At 37.4% G+C, this 18,795-nt stretch overlaps 1 protein-coding gene across 3 annotated transcripts in view; it reads left to right on the top strand.

Moving 5' to 3' along the window:
• The window catches only part of AOX1 (aldehyde oxidase 1), a 38,550-nt gene that overhangs the window by 8,123 nt on the left and 11,632 nt on the right, over nucleotides 1-18,795 (top strand). For all 3 annotated transcript variants that reach the window (XM_041403222.1, XM_041403221.1, XM_041403220.1), the window contains exons 9-24: nucleotides 449-593; nucleotides 763-855; nucleotides 2,561-2,712; nucleotides 2,948-3,041; nucleotides 3,741-3,850; nucleotides 4,697-4,878; nucleotides 6,010-6,172; nucleotides 7,401-7,493; nucleotides 9,473-9,642; nucleotides 10,920-11,046; nucleotides 11,340-11,462; nucleotides 12,635-12,731; nucleotides 13,635-13,759; nucleotides 15,258-15,391; nucleotides 16,575-16,662; nucleotides 18,177-18,263. In XM_041403222.1, coding sequence (XP_041259156.1) covers nucleotides 449-593; nucleotides 763-855; nucleotides 2,561-2,712; nucleotides 2,948-3,041; nucleotides 3,741-3,850; nucleotides 4,697-4,878; nucleotides 6,010-6,172; nucleotides 7,401-7,493; nucleotides 9,473-9,642; nucleotides 10,920-11,046; nucleotides 11,340-11,462; nucleotides 12,635-12,731; nucleotides 13,635-13,759; nucleotides 15,258-15,391; nucleotides 16,575-16,662; nucleotides 18,177-18,263 — 1,983 coding nt within the window. The remainder of the gene's footprint in view (nucleotides 1-448; nucleotides 594-762; nucleotides 856-2,560; nucleotides 2,713-2,947; nucleotides 3,042-3,740; nucleotides 3,851-4,696; nucleotides 4,879-6,009; nucleotides 6,173-7,400; nucleotides 7,494-9,472; nucleotides 9,643-10,919; nucleotides 11,047-11,339; nucleotides 11,463-12,634; nucleotides 12,732-13,634; nucleotides 13,760-15,257; nucleotides 15,392-16,574; nucleotides 16,663-18,176; nucleotides 18,264-18,795) is intronic.

Here is an 18,795-nt window from a genome sequence, read left to right as displayed (position 1 = left end):
AGAGCTGGTTCACAAGCTATTTCCAAATGATCGGAGAACAGTGGTAGAACAGCCAGAGACACTGAAGTGCATGTGCACCAGTGCCATTGGTGCTCTTCAAGCAAGCTAAGTGGGCAAATACCTCCCTAAGTATTTTTTATTGCTTTTCTAACAGTTTTAGCAACTGCAGGATCTATCCCTACGTCTTTTGCTAGGAGAATGTTTATTATCATTCTTGTTTATTAGCCCATTGGAATTACTTGAAGGCGTTTCACCCACACAAACTCAACTTTCACCACTGTGCAAATATTAGCCAGCATAACATTTCTGTCCCCTTTTTGTCCAATTTTAAAGGATTATGTAGAACTGCTGTTGTTTAAGAACATTTTTGACTTTCAGTCTAGTGTGTGTTAGATCTCACTTCTGTCTATATGTCTAAATATTTAAATCTGCCATGTTTCTCCATCAGAGAATGGCAGAAAATCAACCAAAAAGAACTCTGGTTTTTCATGGGGAGCGAGTAACATGGATTTCTCCCATAAACTTGGATGAACTGCTGGATCTGAAAGCCACCCACCCTAAAGCACCTCTTGTGGTTGGGAACACCGGTGTGGGTATGTATGTGATCAGAACAGCTCCTGTTGCTTTAGTTCCAGTGTGCATGAGAGGAATGGGGCTACGTTTGTTGTTCTTTTTGCATCTTCATCCTTAAGCTTTCTTTCCAGTATGTGGGAGTTGTCTTTATGGAAAAGCCTTTTGTCCAAGTCTATTCCTATCTTGTAGGACCTGACATGAAATTCAGAGGTGTGTTCTATCCAGTTCTTATTGCTCCTGCAAGGATTCCAGATATGAATGTGCTGAAATACACAGATGATGGTCAGTAGACTTCACTTTTTTCCAAAATAGAAGATTTCTTTGCAGTAAGGAATGCTGCACCATTCCAGAGTGCTGGGCAACTCATTCCTAAGCATGCTTGGCTCTTTCCCAGGTCAAGGGGGCTGTTGCCAACAGCACAGTGCAGGATGACTTAGTCTTCATGGTGCAGTGCAGAGCTGACTGGCAATATCTTGGGCCTTAGTGCGAGGATGGTTATTCTGGTAAAAGTGGTTCTGGTGATCAGTCATGCAGGATTTGCTTTGTGACTGCTGTACCAGCCTCTGCTGAATAGCAGAGAGACACCCATACAAAACCACTGGGAGAGTTAGCATGTGGCATGCTTGGTTACGTTAGAAAAAAGGATGTGATTAAACTGGCATTGCTGATGTGCATTAACTAATCTTGTTCTCAATCACAACAGCATTAATTATAATAGGTTAACAATTTTGTACCTCAACTTGCATGTTTATAATGAGCATGGAGGTTTTTTTATCTAGACTAGGTTTTGGGTTTTAAATAATTTCTGGTGGATTAGAAATACAACTAGAATTAGGTTTCAACTTATTATAATGGTCTAAAGTAATTGAATAAAAGCTACCTTGTACAAGCTTATAGCCAAAGTTTTAAGGAAAGTCATATCTGATGAAATTACTTGCTATATGCCTGAAGCCACTTTTTTTTAAGTGGTAAACTGTGTTTGATAGTTCTGTCATTGCATTTAGAATATCTATTTTATTTCTGATCAGTCATCCAGTTTTATTCAAAGACTAGTTTGTTCCTAGCTGAAAAGTAGCTAGGAATTGAAAAGAAGCTAGGAGAATGCTTGCTCCTTCTTTAAAATGTGTAAATAAAACCTAGGTATTTGAAGGTGAGGCTTACTAGTTCTAAAACAAGAGATATGCAGTTTAGTTTGCCAGCCAGGAATAGCATTTTCTCTCTTTAATCAGATTGAAATGCAAAACATATTTTGATTAATTTTTTCTTTTAAATACGCAAAAATTAATATTGCTTTAATTAAAATTCATTAAATTTATTTATATTTTCATTTATACATTTAATTGAATCCCAGTATTCATTGAAAACATTCATTTATTATGTAAAAAATTATTTTTAATAGAAGGGAACTGTGTACCATTTACAAAAAAATTAGCAGTATAATCTTACAAAAAAACTTCTCAAGTAAATACATACAAGTTCTCTTTCTAGTGGGGAAAATGATACTGTCTTCATTGTTAGGACCATTTGGGTTTTTGCTGCCAATGCTACCTACCTACACTTTAGAAAGAATAACTGGAATGTACCTATGCAAGCCAAGATCAAATTAGGATGAAAGTCATGCTTAAAAATAGGAAGAGTCTGTTGAAAGCATTTTGAAGCTGACTCACCTTTGGTGAAATACCTCCTAAATGTTTACTTAGTCAAAGCAAGGTGCAAGGGAAGCAGTTGGGATTTGCAGCTGGAAGCAGAGAAGGGATTTCCCTTTCAGCAGAAGAGGTGAGGTATTAGTTCTATTTCATCATTTCTAGGGATTTTACCCTTAGTCTCCTGAAATGAAAGGTTCCAGTTCCTTTAAAATGCAAAGGCCCCTCTCCTTTTATCTGCCTTTGCTCACATGAGCTGTCCTAACTCTACAGTCTGAAGACACTTTAAAACCCAGGCAATAAAGCAATGCACACACTGGACTTTCATTATCTTTTGGTTACAGGATTAACTCTGGGAGCTGCCTGCAGCCTCTCTCTAGTGAAAGACTTCTTGACAAATGCAATTGCCGAGTTCCCTGAAGAGAAGACAAGGGTTTTCTGTGCTGTCTTGCAGCACCTGACAACTCTGGGCGGAGAACAGATAAGAAATGTTGCTGTATGTTGGGAATTAGTTGCAATTGCAGTTCGAAAAAATTTGTAACTAATGTGAAGTTGGTCCTGACCACATGTAGAACTTGCATTTTTAATTTTGCCATGAATTTTCTATCAATACCTCTTTATAGCTTTCAATATGTATAAATGTACATACAGTTTGCATGTCATATGGTCATTTAACATAAAAATATGATGTTTACAGAGAAAGGTAACATAAACTACTTTATTTTTTCAAGTCATTTGGTGGAAACATCATAAGTAGAAAATCAACCTCAGACTTGAATCCTGTTCTGGCAGCCAGCAACTGCATGCTCAATCTCGCTTCAAGAGGTAGGAGGAGATAGCCTGTCTCTGTAGCATTTAAGTGTTTAAAGGGCTCTTAGAGATTTAGGTTCCTTGCAGAATTTTGTCATCATCCCTTCTGAAAATTTTAACTTTCATAATATACATTATAGAATAACAAATATGGTCACTTTCAGAATAAAATATCAAAAAGAGAAAGGAAAAAGCAATAGCATTTATTTCTTTCTGGACTGCTAGAAATTTTCAGAATCTCAGAGGAAAAGCAAACAAAGAAAAGAAGACATAAACCCAAAACCTAAACAACAAAAGCCCCTCCCTCCTAATATTTTTTTGCTTTTGCAGCAGTTCTTTACCACTCAGTTTACTTCCTCTTTTTGTATGTTTTAGAATGAAAGGTAGTTATGACAGCAGCTGCAGAGATCTGGAATAGATTGACAGGAGTGAGGGTGGGATCATCATGGCAGTATTGGAAGGGAGGATTACAGAATGGGAATTGACCTCTGGATACTTTTTTAGGCATCTGGCATTATGGTGTTATGGAAGATGGAACAACCATTTAAATTTATAGAACATACCACTGATAGTTTTTTTATATAAGCTCTGTAGCAGTTATTTATTCAGGAAGGCAGCAGGTATTTCTTGTCTGTTAAAATACTATTGATATTGTGTTAATTGCATGATTGTATGGAATTTTCTGGATTTGCATTATTTTGGGGTTTTTTTTAGGACAAAGGCGACAGATTCCTATGAGTGATATTTTTGCAGATGGAGTTGGTAACAATACCATTACACCAGAAGAGATCTTAATCTCTGTCCATATACCCTATTCTAGGAAGGTAAGTTATTAGTTTGTTTAGATTTGCTTTATGCAGAGTTAAAGACTATGAAATAAAGAGCAAGAAGAAGCATAATGCATTTGTTTAAACTAGCACTGTTACTGCTTACTTTCTGAATTCCTTACATGTATTCATTTCAGTGCCATACTGTCTCCCAGTTTTAGCCAAAAAACACAACTCAGCAGGTAGCTGGCAATGCTACATAAAGAGTAATACTCAGAAAAAAGTTTGCCCTAAAATGATGAGGGCAATAGCAATTGTCTAGATCTCCTATGGAAAGGGGTCTTGGACAAGTTGCCATTGTGCTCACCAAAGCAGGCTGCTCACCTGTGATATGGCTGTCATCAAATAGGTAAAGCATTGTCATCTCCTGAGGATTTTTCTTTAAAATGGGATAAGATTGGATGTGTGTGTGATGGTTCCATAAATGTTGCTGAACTGAATAATAGTCTTTAACTGATACTGGGTTTGCAAGAGTGGATATGGGATCTTAGAAGAGAATTTTGGGTTATGTTATCTGAATACTGAAGTTTGGCAATACCTTGAAGCCTCTAAACTTATGGTCTTGTTATAAATACAGCTCCACAAAATCCCTGTCTTCCAGTTACCTACCACGAAAAATCTAAGTCATGTGAACTGTGTAGGGATGGGGGATTGGGTATGAGCTGCTAGAAAATCAAAGATGGTAAAGCTACTGACAGATGAAGGGAAGAAAGTGCATGGTCTTGAATACTCGGGAAGTTGAATTTGTGCTCTTCATTTTCTGTTCTCTTGCTTCCCATAGTGTAATAACAAGTTCTACTTTCAGATATTTACATGTCTGCACTTCTGTGTGATCTTTCTCAGGGGGAGTATGTCTCTGCATTTCGACAAGCACCAAGGCGGGAAAATGCTCTTCCGATAACCAATGCTGGGATGAGGGTCCTTTTTGAAGAAGGTACAGACATTATAAAGGATCTAAGCATTTTCTATGGAGGTGCTGTCTCAACAGTCTGTGCAAAACAAACCTGTTGGACACTTATTGGAAGGTAAAATATCTTTGTCATGTGTGTCTCTGAACAAATAGGCTTTGAAAGCTTGGGTTCATGTTCCTTGGGACATGAAAGTACAGAAGGATTTCATTTGCCTGACTCATGCCTTGTATGTTCAAGTGAATGATCAAGCCTCAGTGATGACTTTTCAGGATTGTTACCTTTTGGAGTTTGCACATGAAGTGCAACTCCAGTGTGAATTATGCAGAGAGATAAGATAAGCTGTGAGATAAGTGGGTGAGGTATACATCAGTCAGTTGTGCACCTAAAGCCAAGGATGGGTAAATTACTCTCTGTCCCATACCTTTGATAATCCTCTCATCAGTGTTCTTGAGTCCCTCAACTTGTCTCTGAAAGATACCAAGCTTGAGAACTTTACATGTGCCCAATAAAGTTAGAAGCACAAGTCTTCACCTTTTCAATATCTCTTCATCTACAAGGTCCTAATAATTTCTGGAACTAGTCCCTGACTTTCCCTCTCAGTTTACAGCACCTTTCCAAGTTTGGGAGGAAAAAATTTGCAAATTCAAGCAGCAGAAAAACAACACTAAATGAAGCCCCAGTGGCCTTTTTTGCTATTTAATATGCAACTGTTTCATTAGTTGAAGTGCTTACTATTTTTTGATGCTTAACATGATTAAATTTAATCTAACAGACTTAATATTTTGATATCTGCGGTCGTGTAACTATGAAGAAGTAACAGTGTTGAAATACTTGAAGAAGACAGCGCTTTCAGAAAATGTAACAGCTAATTAAGTCCCTTGAAAGTATCTACATTTTGCATCTATATCCTTATCTACTCTTCTTCAAACATAGGATAGTGTCTGCAATATGGTGAGAATCAGTAAGAGTGCTAAAGCAGCTTTAAAGCTGTAATAGGGTTTGTTTAGTTATGTATTTGTTTATTTAAAAATGCTGGCGTAGCACTTAGTTTCCTTATGGGAGCTTAGCTCTGTGAGCAACATTGATCTACACCATTTTAAAAATTGCAGACATTATTAGGATCAATATTTTGACTTCATTGTGAGCAGGATTATGTCTGTGGTCGATGGTACACATATATTACTGCAATTGGTATTTATTTTTTATTAGTGCTGGTCTGATTGTATCTATTATTCTTCCTTACAGACGCTGGAATGAACAAATGTTGGATGAAGCATGCAAACTAGTTCTTAAAGAAATTGCTCTTCCAGGCTCAGCTGGTGATGAAAATATAGACTATAAGAAAACTTTGATGGTCAGTTTCTTCTACAGATTTTTCCTGGAAGTATCGCAGTCATTGAAGACAATGGTAAATTAGTTCATAAAATCATGGAATATACCAAGTTACAGGAGACCTATCAGGAGCATGGAGTCCCACTCCTGGCCCTGCACAGGACACCACATGAGTCCTACCATGTGCCTGATAGCATTGTCCAAATGCTTCTTGAAATCAGGCTAGGGGCTGTGACCTTTGCTCTGGGGAGCCTGTTCCAGTGCTCAAACACTCTGGGTGAAAAATCTCTTCCTGATGTGCAACTTAAAGCTCTCTCCTCCTGGCTTAATGCCGTTTCCTCCAGTCCTGTCAGTGGTCAGCAGAGTGAAGAGGTCGATACCTGCCCCTCCACTTTCCCTGGTGAGGATGTTGCAGACCTCAGTGCAGTCTCCTCCAAGCTTGAGCAAACCAAGTTCCCCGTGTCTGCTCTTGTGCAAGCAAATAAAGGGAGTGTTCTGCTATATGTTAGTGCTTGCAGTTTGTACAGTGTGCTAAATCATTGTCTTTGGTTCTTGGAGCTACACAATAACCTAAGCGTTTAACTCCTAAAGAGACTGATGGAGAGGTGCCCATTTAACTTTTAGATGCTCAGATATCTTTACCTTGGACATAAGGCTTTAAAAGACATTTGAGCAATATTAATACAACAACATACCGGTAGCAAGCTCCCAGACCCAAAGACAATATACAAGAGACCTTACCCTGTCTATCATTCAAAACACAAATAGATGAAATAGAAATAAAGGCTTTGGAAAAAAACTGTAGATATTAAAACAACCCTCCTTCTTGAATGAACTGTTGACTGGGAGATGATGATGCTAAAGCTTCACTTGCCAAGACATTCTAGGTGTAATTTACTTTTTTATTTTTGTCTTAAATATGTTCTTACAGAGAAGAATATCCCTTTTGCATTTTTTTCTGTGTTACCTTGAGCTCTTTCCTCTAAATTGCCATTACTAGGTAATTGTTTAGTACCAGGAGTGATTCTGAGCCACTTTTGATCAGACCTCAAAACAAAACTCTTTTGTCTGTCCCTTTGTTACTTACTTTAAAAAGCATATTTGTTGAATCAATATATTTTTAAATATTATTTAGTGCCACCTAACACCTCTACATTGTTTTCAGATTGTTGTTTTAGGGCCTTTCTAGTTTGAGCCTGGAAAGCGTTTACTGTATAAAGATTTTGTGCTTGATTTTGGTTGTTGGCTTTTCCAATTGTAATGTTCAAAATGTGAATTTTAGCAGTAATTAATTTCCTTTTCAGGATCCTTGCCATTATCCTGGCATACCTGTGGAATATGCGAGTGTCTTACAAGATTTCAAAACCAGAATGCCCCAGAGTATCCAAATATATCAGGCAAGTGATTTCATTCTGACATTGTTTTGTGCTTTAGAAGACTAGGTAAAAAGTCACAGTTCAAACATGAGCTTTGGTGTGAAGGTCAGGTTCAGATTTTCCAAAGGACTGGAAGCAAAAGGCTTTTAGTGGTAGACTTTAACCGTATCTCATTTGGAGAATCCTTTTTTGTAAAAATAGATTCTGGGGTATACTCGCTTCTTCTAGACAGTTCTTTGAAGATAAATATGCTAAGCAAACTGCATTGTCAGACTGCTTAAAATTGGTTTATTGCGGTGTGCAAGCCAGTTAGAAAGAAATGAAAAACAAAACAACAAAAAAAAATTGAATAGCCCAGGTACAGTACATATACACTGTAGCATAGCTATAGTATTGTTATCTCAAGATCCTCAGGGGGCTCTAAGGCCTTACTGTAGATTTAGGAATCAAGATGGTGTGTGATGTTTGTGTGCTCAAATTAACACAAGCAGGTTGTCCTAAATCAACAGTAGAGAGCAGCAAAGTACATGCTTGGTATTTTCTGAGCTCACCATATGAATAGTTCATTGTGGAAACACCAGCAAGGATTTCTGATATTTTGACACCCTCAATACATGAGTCAAAATACCAACTTTTGAAAACCTAAAGAAAAATTCAAATGAAATATAGGTAAATACTTGTTTTTCTTTTAATTTTTGGATATTCCCTAGAAAAACACTAGCTTTAAATACTTCAAATTTGTTCAAATTGTTATCTTAAGTTTCCTTCAGAGTTGTTATTAAAAAAAAAGGCAAGAGGCAGTAAGAGGAGCCAGGATCAAGGGGATTGTTTCTCTGTGATTTTTCCCCAGTTTATTCCCCATCTGTAATAAAGTGACTGAACATCAGAAATTGAAACAATTTGTTACTCAGATCAATTGGCACTGAACAATGGAAATTTAGAAACCCAGAAAATCTGAGTTTTTCCACTTTAAATTTCTATTTTAGAAATTTTAGGTTTTGTAAGGCCATATCTTTTGTCTGCACTCCTTCATTTGGATATTATTAAGCTTTTAAAATGAATATGAGAAAAAGAGAATGCTTATCATGAAATCCCAATATGTTGTCATTCTGTGGTGGAAATGTTGAAGTGGTTCGGCCGAGCCATCCATTTGAGGAACTTCAGGCAGTCAAGTGGAGAGTGTTTGTTCTTGACTTTGTGCCAGTAGCAGACAGTGTGCCAGAAAGTGCAGGAAGCAGAAGTGTGTAGCCTGAGCACTTGTGTGCTGGAAGCTTTAGAAGTAAAAACGTTTTAAGTTGTAAGCAATTAACTAATTCTAAATGTAGAAAAGGAAAAAGTTAGCATGAATACTGACACAAAAATTGGAAAGGTGTTCTGGAAGTTGGCAACATTGGTTGATGTGTCAGACTTAACTGGAAACACTGAATTAATTAAAAAAAAACTTGGCACAATAAGATTAATAAGACACTAAATTCATACACAGGTGCAAGGAAATAATTGGGAAGAAAATATTTAGGCCATAGTTTCTCACTGATTTACATGATCAGTTGCACTCTTTCAGTGAGGAAGACGAATCTTAGAAATCATTGCATATAGCTCATAGTGCACCACCTGACACTGGTGACATTCAGAGCAGAATCTTGTGACAATAATTCAGAAAATTATCAAAGCTTCATTACACTATTCAGTAAGGGAGGAAAATGTCCTTCCGAAAAAGTGCTGGGTTTGTCACTTTGATGTAAATAACTAAGGAAAAAAATAACTAAGGTAAACAAGCCTGTGTGTCACTCTTTGAAGGGTCCATAAGAGAAGAAAAGAGGAGAAAGAAATCCCCAGGAGCAGCAGTCACCTCCTGCAGCCACATCTCTTTCAATATTGAACCAGAAGATGATAGCATGAGCATTGTTCATTCATCTAATTTTCTGATTACTTTAAGAGTAACAGGACTATTTGGTTTTTTTTTAACTGGGGTTGCTGGGTGTGTGTTTCTGACTGTACAGGACGTAGAGCCGAGCCAGTCTCCCCAGGACCCTGTAGGACGGCCCATTATGCACCAGTCTGGAATAAAGCACGCCACTGGTGAAGCAGTCTACATTGATGACCTTCCTTCTGTGGATGGGGAGCTTTTCCTGGCTCCTGTCACTAGTTCCAGAGCTCATGCTAAGATTGTGTAAGTGTTCAAAGTGGACCTCAAGAAGTCTTATGAATTGCTGCCTGAGATTTTTAGAGACTAACAAGTTATGCATGTACAGAGCAGCATGCCTGATACCTGCAGGCAAATCCACACTGGAAGCAGTATTGTTGCACTAGTAGAAAGGTTTGTTAGGATTGAAGTGTCTCACCCCATTTTACTGTACTAGTAGGGGTGAACTGTTTCTGTTTCATAAACCGGTCCAGAGGTAGCCTAGCTACCTCCACAAAGTGCTCAGCTGTGCAGTGCAAGCGGACTTCAAGATTCAGTTTTACCAGCACTACTTTTAAACCTTAGCTCTATGATAAAAGAAGAAAGTTGTTCGAAATGTAGGAAATAGTGTGGCAACATTGCAGCAACAAGATGGCAAAGGTCATATGAGGCTCATAGGAGAAAAGGGTGGAGAAGAGTATTTTATTTTGTAAGAAAACTGTTTCAACATATGCTTGTATGCTGCCAAGATACACCTATTCTAGCAGTGTGTTCAACATTCAGGCACCAAGGCATATTCAACTGATCTAGTCAGAATTGTCATGACAGATCAGACTGGGGCTTGTAGTTACTGAGTCCTTGTCATATTTCCTGGCTTATTCTTAGGTCAGTGCCGGGTTTGGCAGCCCTTTTTTTGGTCTCCTCACAGTGGTGACATCACCCCCATCTCTGCAAGTCAGTAGGATCTATTCAGTCTCCTTTGTCTCCTGATCTGGGTGTCCAGAGAACATGCCTGTACGTGTGCTGGGATCTGATGACATGCTGAAGTAGATGCTATCAGAACATGCTGTTCTTACAGACCTCCTGCTGTTCCTTCTGATCCTTCTACACCTAGACATTTCCAATGCTTCTCCATTTATACTGGTTTTGTAACTTCTATATCTCTCTACGTGAATCCTCTATCTGAAGATGAGTAATTGTATCTTGCAATAGGTGTGTAGGCTGTGAGGTCTTAGAAAGTTGCAGTTGTAACATTGTAATTGTGCACTGATTTTTCTTAAACCAATGCAGTTCAGGTAATCTAATGGGCCAATGATTTCCCTGTTGTATCTAAACTATCTTTTATAAATGAAGCAGATTCTACTAATCTTAAATTGTATTTTATCTGCACTTCTCCATATGCCAGAGACAAAGAAAATGTGTGTGTGAGCCTATGAGCAAATCTTGGTAGTACAAGAGCTATGCCTCTGTATTGTGTTCCCTTCCTCTGTGGACAGTTTGTATAATTAATGAATTACCCTTCTCTCTTTCCATATCCTAATCAGATCTATAGATACCTCAGAGGCCCTAAAAGGAGCAGGTGTGTTTGATGTCATAACAGCTCATGATGTGCCAGCTGCAAATGAGTTTCATTTTTCTGATGATCCAGAGATTATATTTGCAAGAAACGAGGTATAAATACAACCTTTTTGCAACTGATTTTCTTAATTTTAACTGTTTTTATTCTCCAGCCTTTTATCCTTCCACTATCCATTTCTGAACACTGTATTTTCCTTGATTCTGTAGTTACAGTGGTATTTTTATAATTTGTTAGCTTCATGGATGATGTGAAAATACAGAAGTCCTGACTTAAAGAAAACTTCTGGACAGGAGGCATAAGCGGTGGTTATGTAAAATAAGAAGATCAATAGCACATATGGAAATTGTTTGAATCCACTGTTCCATTACTGATGTGCATTCTACAGGTGATTTGTGTGGGTCAGATTGTCTGTGCAGTGGTCGCAGATTCAGATGTTCATGCCAAACAAGCAGCTGCAAAAGTGAAGATAGAATATGAAATGCTGGAACCAGTAATTTTAACAATTGAGGTACTAATAATTTCTTCTACTTTTTTATTGTTTTACCTATTTAATGAATGGAAACAGTTCACACTCTAGTTGCTTTTAAAATATTGCTTTTAAGGAAACAAGATGAATTTGAACATCCAATTAAGCAATACGAATATCTCCCTATAAATAAATTTTAACCTTTTTGTCTAATTTTGACCACTTGTGATAGACAGGCAACAGTTTTGAAAACATGAAGGTTTCACAAGTTTTACAGTAATATACATTAGAATAAAAAAAAAACAAAAACAAAAACAAAAACAAAAAAAAAAACAAAAAAAAAAAAAAAAAAAAAAAAAAAAAAAAAAAAAAAAAAAAAAAAAAAAAAAAAAAAAACAAAAAAAACCCACAACTTTCCTAGTGTTCCCAGTGAGGAAAAGGCAATGAGCATGCTGGTTTCTAATTTTCTGGTAGCTACCAGCTGGTTAGTCAGCTTGTGTATAGTGGCTAACAGTCAGTTCCTGATTATCTCTAGCATTTTTATCTGTTGTGTAGCTTGAAGGCTAGGCTGGAGATGTAGGAGTTGTTGGGGAAAAATGAAAGAAAGGTGTTAGGGATGAACAGCATTTTAGAAGTGTAATGTGAGAGTCATATATGGATTTACCCTGGATTAAAGAGAGTAGAAGTAAGGAACAAAGGACACTTTGGGAAGTAGGGAATCAGCATTAGTTCTGGTAGTCACTTTACAGCTTGTTTTGATGTGTGTGGTTTAATGGAACAATCCAATAAAATCTTATTAGAAATAAAGCAAATGCTAATTTATAAATAGATTCCACCTTTACTTAGTCCTTGTGGCTTCTTCCCCTCTTACTGGAATCACTCTTTGGATTATGCAATTGCATTCTTACTCTGTGGTGTCTTGGTAACATCCTGGATGTATGACTGGCAAGAGCAGATTGAGTAAACTGAATGCATTTCCTTCAGATACTGCTGTCATCAGTTACACTGTATACATCAGCAAATAATTGCTGGTATTGAATAAACAAACTCTACAATGACAGTAAAGTGATGAAATACAGCTGTTCATTGATTTTGGTAGCTGGTGGTTCCAGTCTCTGAAGACAATGGTGTTGGTCCTGAGACTAAAATGCTGCAACAAGCTGGGAATCTTAAAAATACTTAAAACCCCCTATTTCTCTTTTTCTCCATTACAGGAAGCTATAAAACACAACTCATTCTTTGAGCCAAAAAGAAAATTAGAACAAGGAAATGTTGATGAGGCATTTGAAACTGTTGATAATATAATTGAAGGTAAACTGTAGAACATATTTGATAAGAAATTTTTGGCTGTCAATATTTGGGTTTGGCTGTCTGCTCTACAAGTCCCAGTTCTGCCTTTTTTTCTATATAGTCATTAGGCCTGAGAAAATTCTTAGGCACTTGGAGGACAGCATGACTAAATCTAGTGTATTGTTGTTCTGCTGCTACATTCAAGTTTTTTGCGTCATCTATACTTGAAAAAAGTTACAGAACAATTAGGTTGGGAGGGAGTCTTAGTCCTCCTACTTAAAGTAGGTCTGCTTAGAGCAGGTTGTTACAGGCTATGTCCAGTCATGTTTTTAATATCTCCAAATATGGAGATTATGCAACAGCTATAGGCACCTATTCAGTGTTTCACCGCTTTCATGCTGATTTTGGTTTTTCTTATATCTAGCTGGAATTTCTTGTGTTCATTGCCTCTTATATTTCCATTGGGCATCTCTTGAGAACAGTCTGGCTTGCTGTTGTCTACACCCTTCCATTAGATAGTTGTAGACAGCAATAAGATCTCCTCTTAAACCTTTTCTTATGAATGAATAAATCCAGTTCTCTCAACCTCTTCTCATACATCCTGTGGTTCAGCCCCCTGATGATCTTGGTGGCCCTCTTCTTGAGCTGGTCCAGTATGTGCATGCTTTGTTTAATTTATCTAGGTTTTATCGATTGTTGTCACCACTTGTGGGCAATCATGTTTTGCTTTAATACACTTCTGGTGATGCTACTGGAACAAGACCAATTTAAGGATTTTAATTTGTGTTTTTGTTTTATATGTTGCTCTTTCACACAAGAAGTATCAGAGGATTTGACATTTGATGGTGGTCTGTTAGTTCTTCTCTGGTTGATTTCTTCTGTCCTTTTCCCTCAGTAATACTTGTGTTTTTCTCATTGGATCAGGGGAGATTTGTATTGAGGGACAGAAACATTTTTACATGGAGACTCAGAGTATGCTTGCTGTTCCAAAAGGAGAGGATAAAGAAATGGATTTGTATGTGTCAACACAGCATCCAGCAATTATTCAGGTAATGCAGGGCATTCTCAGAGAAAGTGTTCGGACTTGTGACAATGGAGCTTTTAAAGTTTGGTTTACAAATCTGTAGGAACAGAAGCCATAGAAACATGAAATTTCCCATCTGGATGTCCAGTAACATCTGCTTTGTAGTACTGCTGTATTCTAATAAACACTGAGCACTACACTGTCAGGATAAGTCTCTCCTTTCCCTTGGAACAAAGTACTTCATACTCTGCTATTGTTGGCATGAAAAGCTCCCTGTGGAGTGCTGAGGCTCCTCCATCTCTGTTAGTTTTCCACTGGAGTGAGGAAATGGTATATATATTAGTTCTCTACAGAGTCAGAACCTACTGAGGATCTGATCAAGTCTAACAGCTGTAGGTGAGACTGCTACTCCATGCAGCAGTCTCCTAATTGGTTTGGGTTTCAAGGAACCTTTAGAGACTGTTTATTTCAACACTCCTGCCATGGACAGGGTTGTCTTTCCCTGCATCAAATTTCTCAAAGTCGCATCCAACATGCCCTTGAACACTCCCAGTGATGAGGTGTCCACAAGTTCTCTGAGCAAATTGTTCCCATGCCTTACGACCCTCATTGTAAAAAATGTCTTTCTCTTGTCCAGTGTAAACCTGCCTTCTTTTAATTTAAAACCATAGCCCTTTGCCCTGTCAATACAAGCTTTGCTAAAAAGTCCTCCTCTGTTTCTTGTGAAACCCCCTTTATAGTTTGAAAGGCCACAGTAAAGTCTCCCTGGAGCTGTCTTCTCCTGGCTGAACAACTCCAAGTCTCTCAATCTTCATAGCAGAGGTGTTCTAGCCCTCTAAACACTGTCATGATGGTAAATGACAAAACAAAGCTGCCATACCTGGTGGCCTGCATAGCAATAGCCACAGTGCATGAAACTGATGGTATTTCAGACTCAACACTGGCATTTTGTGTTCAAAGCCCAGTTCAGCTCCTTTTATAATTTCCATTATTATTATATTGCCAATAGCCAAGCAGTATGAAGAATTTTGTGTTTGAGAAAATTATTTCAACCAAAAACATTCCTGACACTAGCAAGACCTTAGATTAAGAAAAAAATAGTTTTATTTTAAAGAAGAATGAGGTATTACCTTAGTAATAAAAATAATATAAACTGTAAACTAATCCATTTTTACTAATGTATAACTGTAACTAATCCAATGTAAAACTGTAACTGTAAACTAATCCATTTTTATACCTGAAGCTTCCTACTGTTTAGATAATGTAATTCAAGGGTATTATTCTTCACATTGGCCAGTGGTCTTTTCACAGTCTGCATGGTAAAGCTTTGAAATGTGAGCACTGTTGAGAGTTTGTTGTTGTTCTTTCTTTGCTTTTTAGCCTAGGGTAATGGAGAAGTTGTATTCATCTGTTAAAAGAATAGAAATGTCTGTGGAACCCTTTTCTAGAGAAGGTTTCTGTTTCAGAATCTAGTTTTTGGACTTAGTTTGTGTTGGCATAAAATATTAAAACTTGTTTTACAGGAGATAGTAGCTGCGAGTTTAGGTGTTCCAGCCAACAGGATCATGTGCCATGTTAAACGAGTTGGTGGCGCTTTCGGTGGGAAAATCCTGAGAACTGCCTTACTGGCATCAGTTGCTGCAGTAGCAGCAAACAAGTAAGTGCAGCATGTGTGTGTTGGGATATGAAAAAAAAAATTAAGCAGACAAGTTTTTCATTTTGGCTAAAATGCTTTCTCCTTTTCCAAAGCTGCTAGTCAAAATGTCATACAATCCTGACTTCACATTTTGCAAGACTGATGCATTTCTTCATTTTGTTTTCTTGGATTACTTATGCTAAGCAGCTCTAGCCTCAACTGAATTAATAGGCTGCAGAAAGCTGATATTAGTATAAGCTAGAATTGCTCAAAAGGACCAGTCCCTAACTTCTGAGACTTTGTACATACATTAAAACACAACATTAACTCTCCCATTGTGAACTTCATTGACACAGCAGAATGCAGAAGGAAGAGTGGAACTGCTTTTAAGAAAAAGTAGTTCTAGCTCAGTCCTCAACATCATTTCAGTCAAAATTAGCTTAAATCTCTGAGGTATTATGCTTTTTCTAATACTGCTTGGATCAGTTTAAGAACATTAACACGTAAAGCTCCATCCCCCCATCTTCCAAATTTGGCAGGGCAATATTGGCAATTAGCTGTCAGGGCATACAAAACTCCTTTATAAGCATAAACTGATCTGCTGCAGAATTCACATCAGCCTCCATCCTGTCAGGTTTATGTTACTTCTACTGTCACTGCTATAAAATTTTCTCTTGAGTATTTTTGACCACATTAATGTGCTTTTTATTAACAGGTCATGCTAAAAAATAATATTTATTTTATGGTTTAAAATATCTTTTTTATTATTAGGACCCTATTTTACACCTGATGTCCATTTTTCTAAAGCAATTCTTTTAAATGGTATATATATTTCTAGACTAATTTTCATATATTTATTGTTATTCATATTTTGGTTTCATTCCAAGACACTATTTCAGTATGATTCTAAATAGCTAAGAGGTGATGAACGCTTAACAGTGACATAGTTTCTTCAGGAGTAGTTTTGCACGGAGTTATCTTGTCGGCATTCAAGAGATAAAAATTCTGACATGATTGTAAATGTGAGAAATACGAAATCTGGACATAGTGTTAAGCATATGTTTAGGCTTATTAAAGTTAAGTTTAATCTAAATGCATGTTTATATGCATGGCTGGATCTGGATACATGATGAGTAGCCATAGCTATCTTATTAATAACATCCTTTATTTTAATTGCAATTTGACTTTTCTTTTTTGGATTTAGAACCAGCAGAGCAGTCCGTTTCATTCTGAGCCGGGAGGATGATATGGTAATCACTGGTGGCCGACATCCTTTTATGGCTAAATATAAAGTGAGTGCCACAAAATTCTGGTGAACAAATACCCACCTGTACTCTGTGAATAATATTTCAGTGTTACTGGGTTATGTGTTCTGTTTATGAAAATGGTATAACCAATTCAATTTTAAAACAAAACTGCAAGCCAGGAGCCAAAGAGATAGCTGATGTACAGCCCCTTTGTCTGCTTCTACTTCTTCTCTTCAGGGTTTTGTATTATTATTTTTTCTAGTTCCTTCATGTTCTTTATCCTTTTATAGCTCTTTCTGTCTTTCTTTCTAGGAACAGGAAGCTAACCTATTGCAGACTTCTTCTGCAGAACTTTATTTTAAACTCTCCATATGGTTAGATTCACACCAAGAAGCAGCTAATTTTTCACAGAAAGTGTGTCATGCAGAAAACTCACCCTGTGGAGGAAATTAATCTCTTCCCTGCCCATGCACTGTCATCAGTTATAATTATGCATTAAGACAATTTCTGCCTTCTTTTCCTTCTCTACTTGTCATTTAAATTGTGTGTGCCAGCCACCATAATGGGATTTAAATTCAAGTTTCTGCTGAATCAATAAGCTGAATGACTTCTCTTTAAAAATGCCTTTTGTTAATAGCTCTCTAGCTCAAGCTGGATGCCTTCAAAGAGGGACTCTGAACAATGGGATTATACCTGGGCAATTATACCCTTACAGTCTAAGCTCCCCATCCCTCACATGACAGTAGAAACCTGTAGTAATATTAAGGGTCTGGAGTCTTCACATTCTTCAGGGGTTTCTTTCATGGTCTGTAGCTGGGCCAGTTCTTATATCTAAGTGTGTAGCCTTTGCTAGAGATTGTAGCTTCCTTATCTTTTAGCTTGAACTGACTCTGAGCCTTCTGTTACTTGACTGGGTAACAGTTCAACATACATAGGGGAGAGTTCACAGCTTGCAGCCTAAGGCTGCTGCAAATTTAGCTGCTAATACTAAGCAAGTTGCATGACATTCTATATAGGTGAAGTAAGAGAGGTTTTATAAGATGCTTCCCTGAAATTGAAAATTAGCTGTAGCTCATGTTGAGACTTCAGGAACTGTTAGTGGCAACAGGTGAAAAGAGAGATGTGAGATAAAGATAACACTTCTTCATTAATAAACATAAATGTCATATTCCATCTGCCAGACACTGTTCTTAAAGTGGGATTTGATTTTATCTACAGTAAACACTCCTAGGTGACACTTCTGTCAGCCATCTCAGGCAATACAGAGGAAACCACTGATTTTTCCTTTTCCAATAGGCTTATGTTGTGTATTATGTGCTATACCTCTGCAGATCACAGATGCCAGCAGGGAAAGCCTATATCTTAGAAACATACTTTCTTTCTCTCTTGCTATAGTTTCAGTGAATGCTGCCCAGAAATTAATAGTGCAGTGTGACCCAAACGTGTGAGTTATGTTAATTTTCAAAATATACAAGCACTTGAATTCTAATATTCTAAAATAAAATTATAAAATTCTGATGAACGCTGAATTCTAAATAACGTCCTGTTGATCCTTCTAGGTTGGCTTCATGAATGATGGTAGGATCACAGCTGTGGATGCCAAATATTATGTTAATGCAGGATGTACCTCTGATGAATCTGTCCTGGTAAGGATTTTATACTGGTGGACCTTACAATATGGAAGAGTCATTAGCTGGAAAATTATGAAGCCAAATTCCCTTGAGCATGTATTATTAATCATACAGACTTGGGATTGTGGGTTGATATTGGGATTGTGGGTTGTTGGAAGAATCTACACTGAGCAGATTAACCTTTCCTTATTAAATTTTGTGAGGCATCTCACTACTTTCTTATATTGCCCTATTCACTTCATGAATGTTTTCTCAGGCTTATTTTTCTGTTATGAACATCTCAACTAACATTGTATTCCTTTTAAAATGTGTAGTACCTGCATTTGTTCCTGCCTAAAGCTTTATGTCTTCAGGGCTGGGAAGATCTTTCTTGGCCTTCAGAAAATTCATAGTGACAGTTATCCTGTTGCTATCCCTATATGTTTCTGTACTGGGTCAGCATTTATTGTGCTGTATACCTCAGTTCTGCACTTATTGGTCTGCAAAGTATAAAATGTTTCTTGCTTTGAAATTATCACTAGGTATTTGTGTTTGTTCAGGCTATTCT

This window comes from Onychostruthus taczanowskii, unplaced genomic scaffold, assembly GCF_017590055.1.
Source record: "Onychostruthus taczanowskii isolate IOZ18803 unplaced genomic scaffold, ASM1759005v1 scaffold20, whole genome shotgun sequence".
Lineage (NCBI taxonomy): Eukaryota > Metazoa > Chordata > Aves > Passeriformes > Passeridae > Onychostruthus > Onychostruthus taczanowskii.
This window is presented reverse-complemented; position numbering and strand designations above follow the sequence as displayed.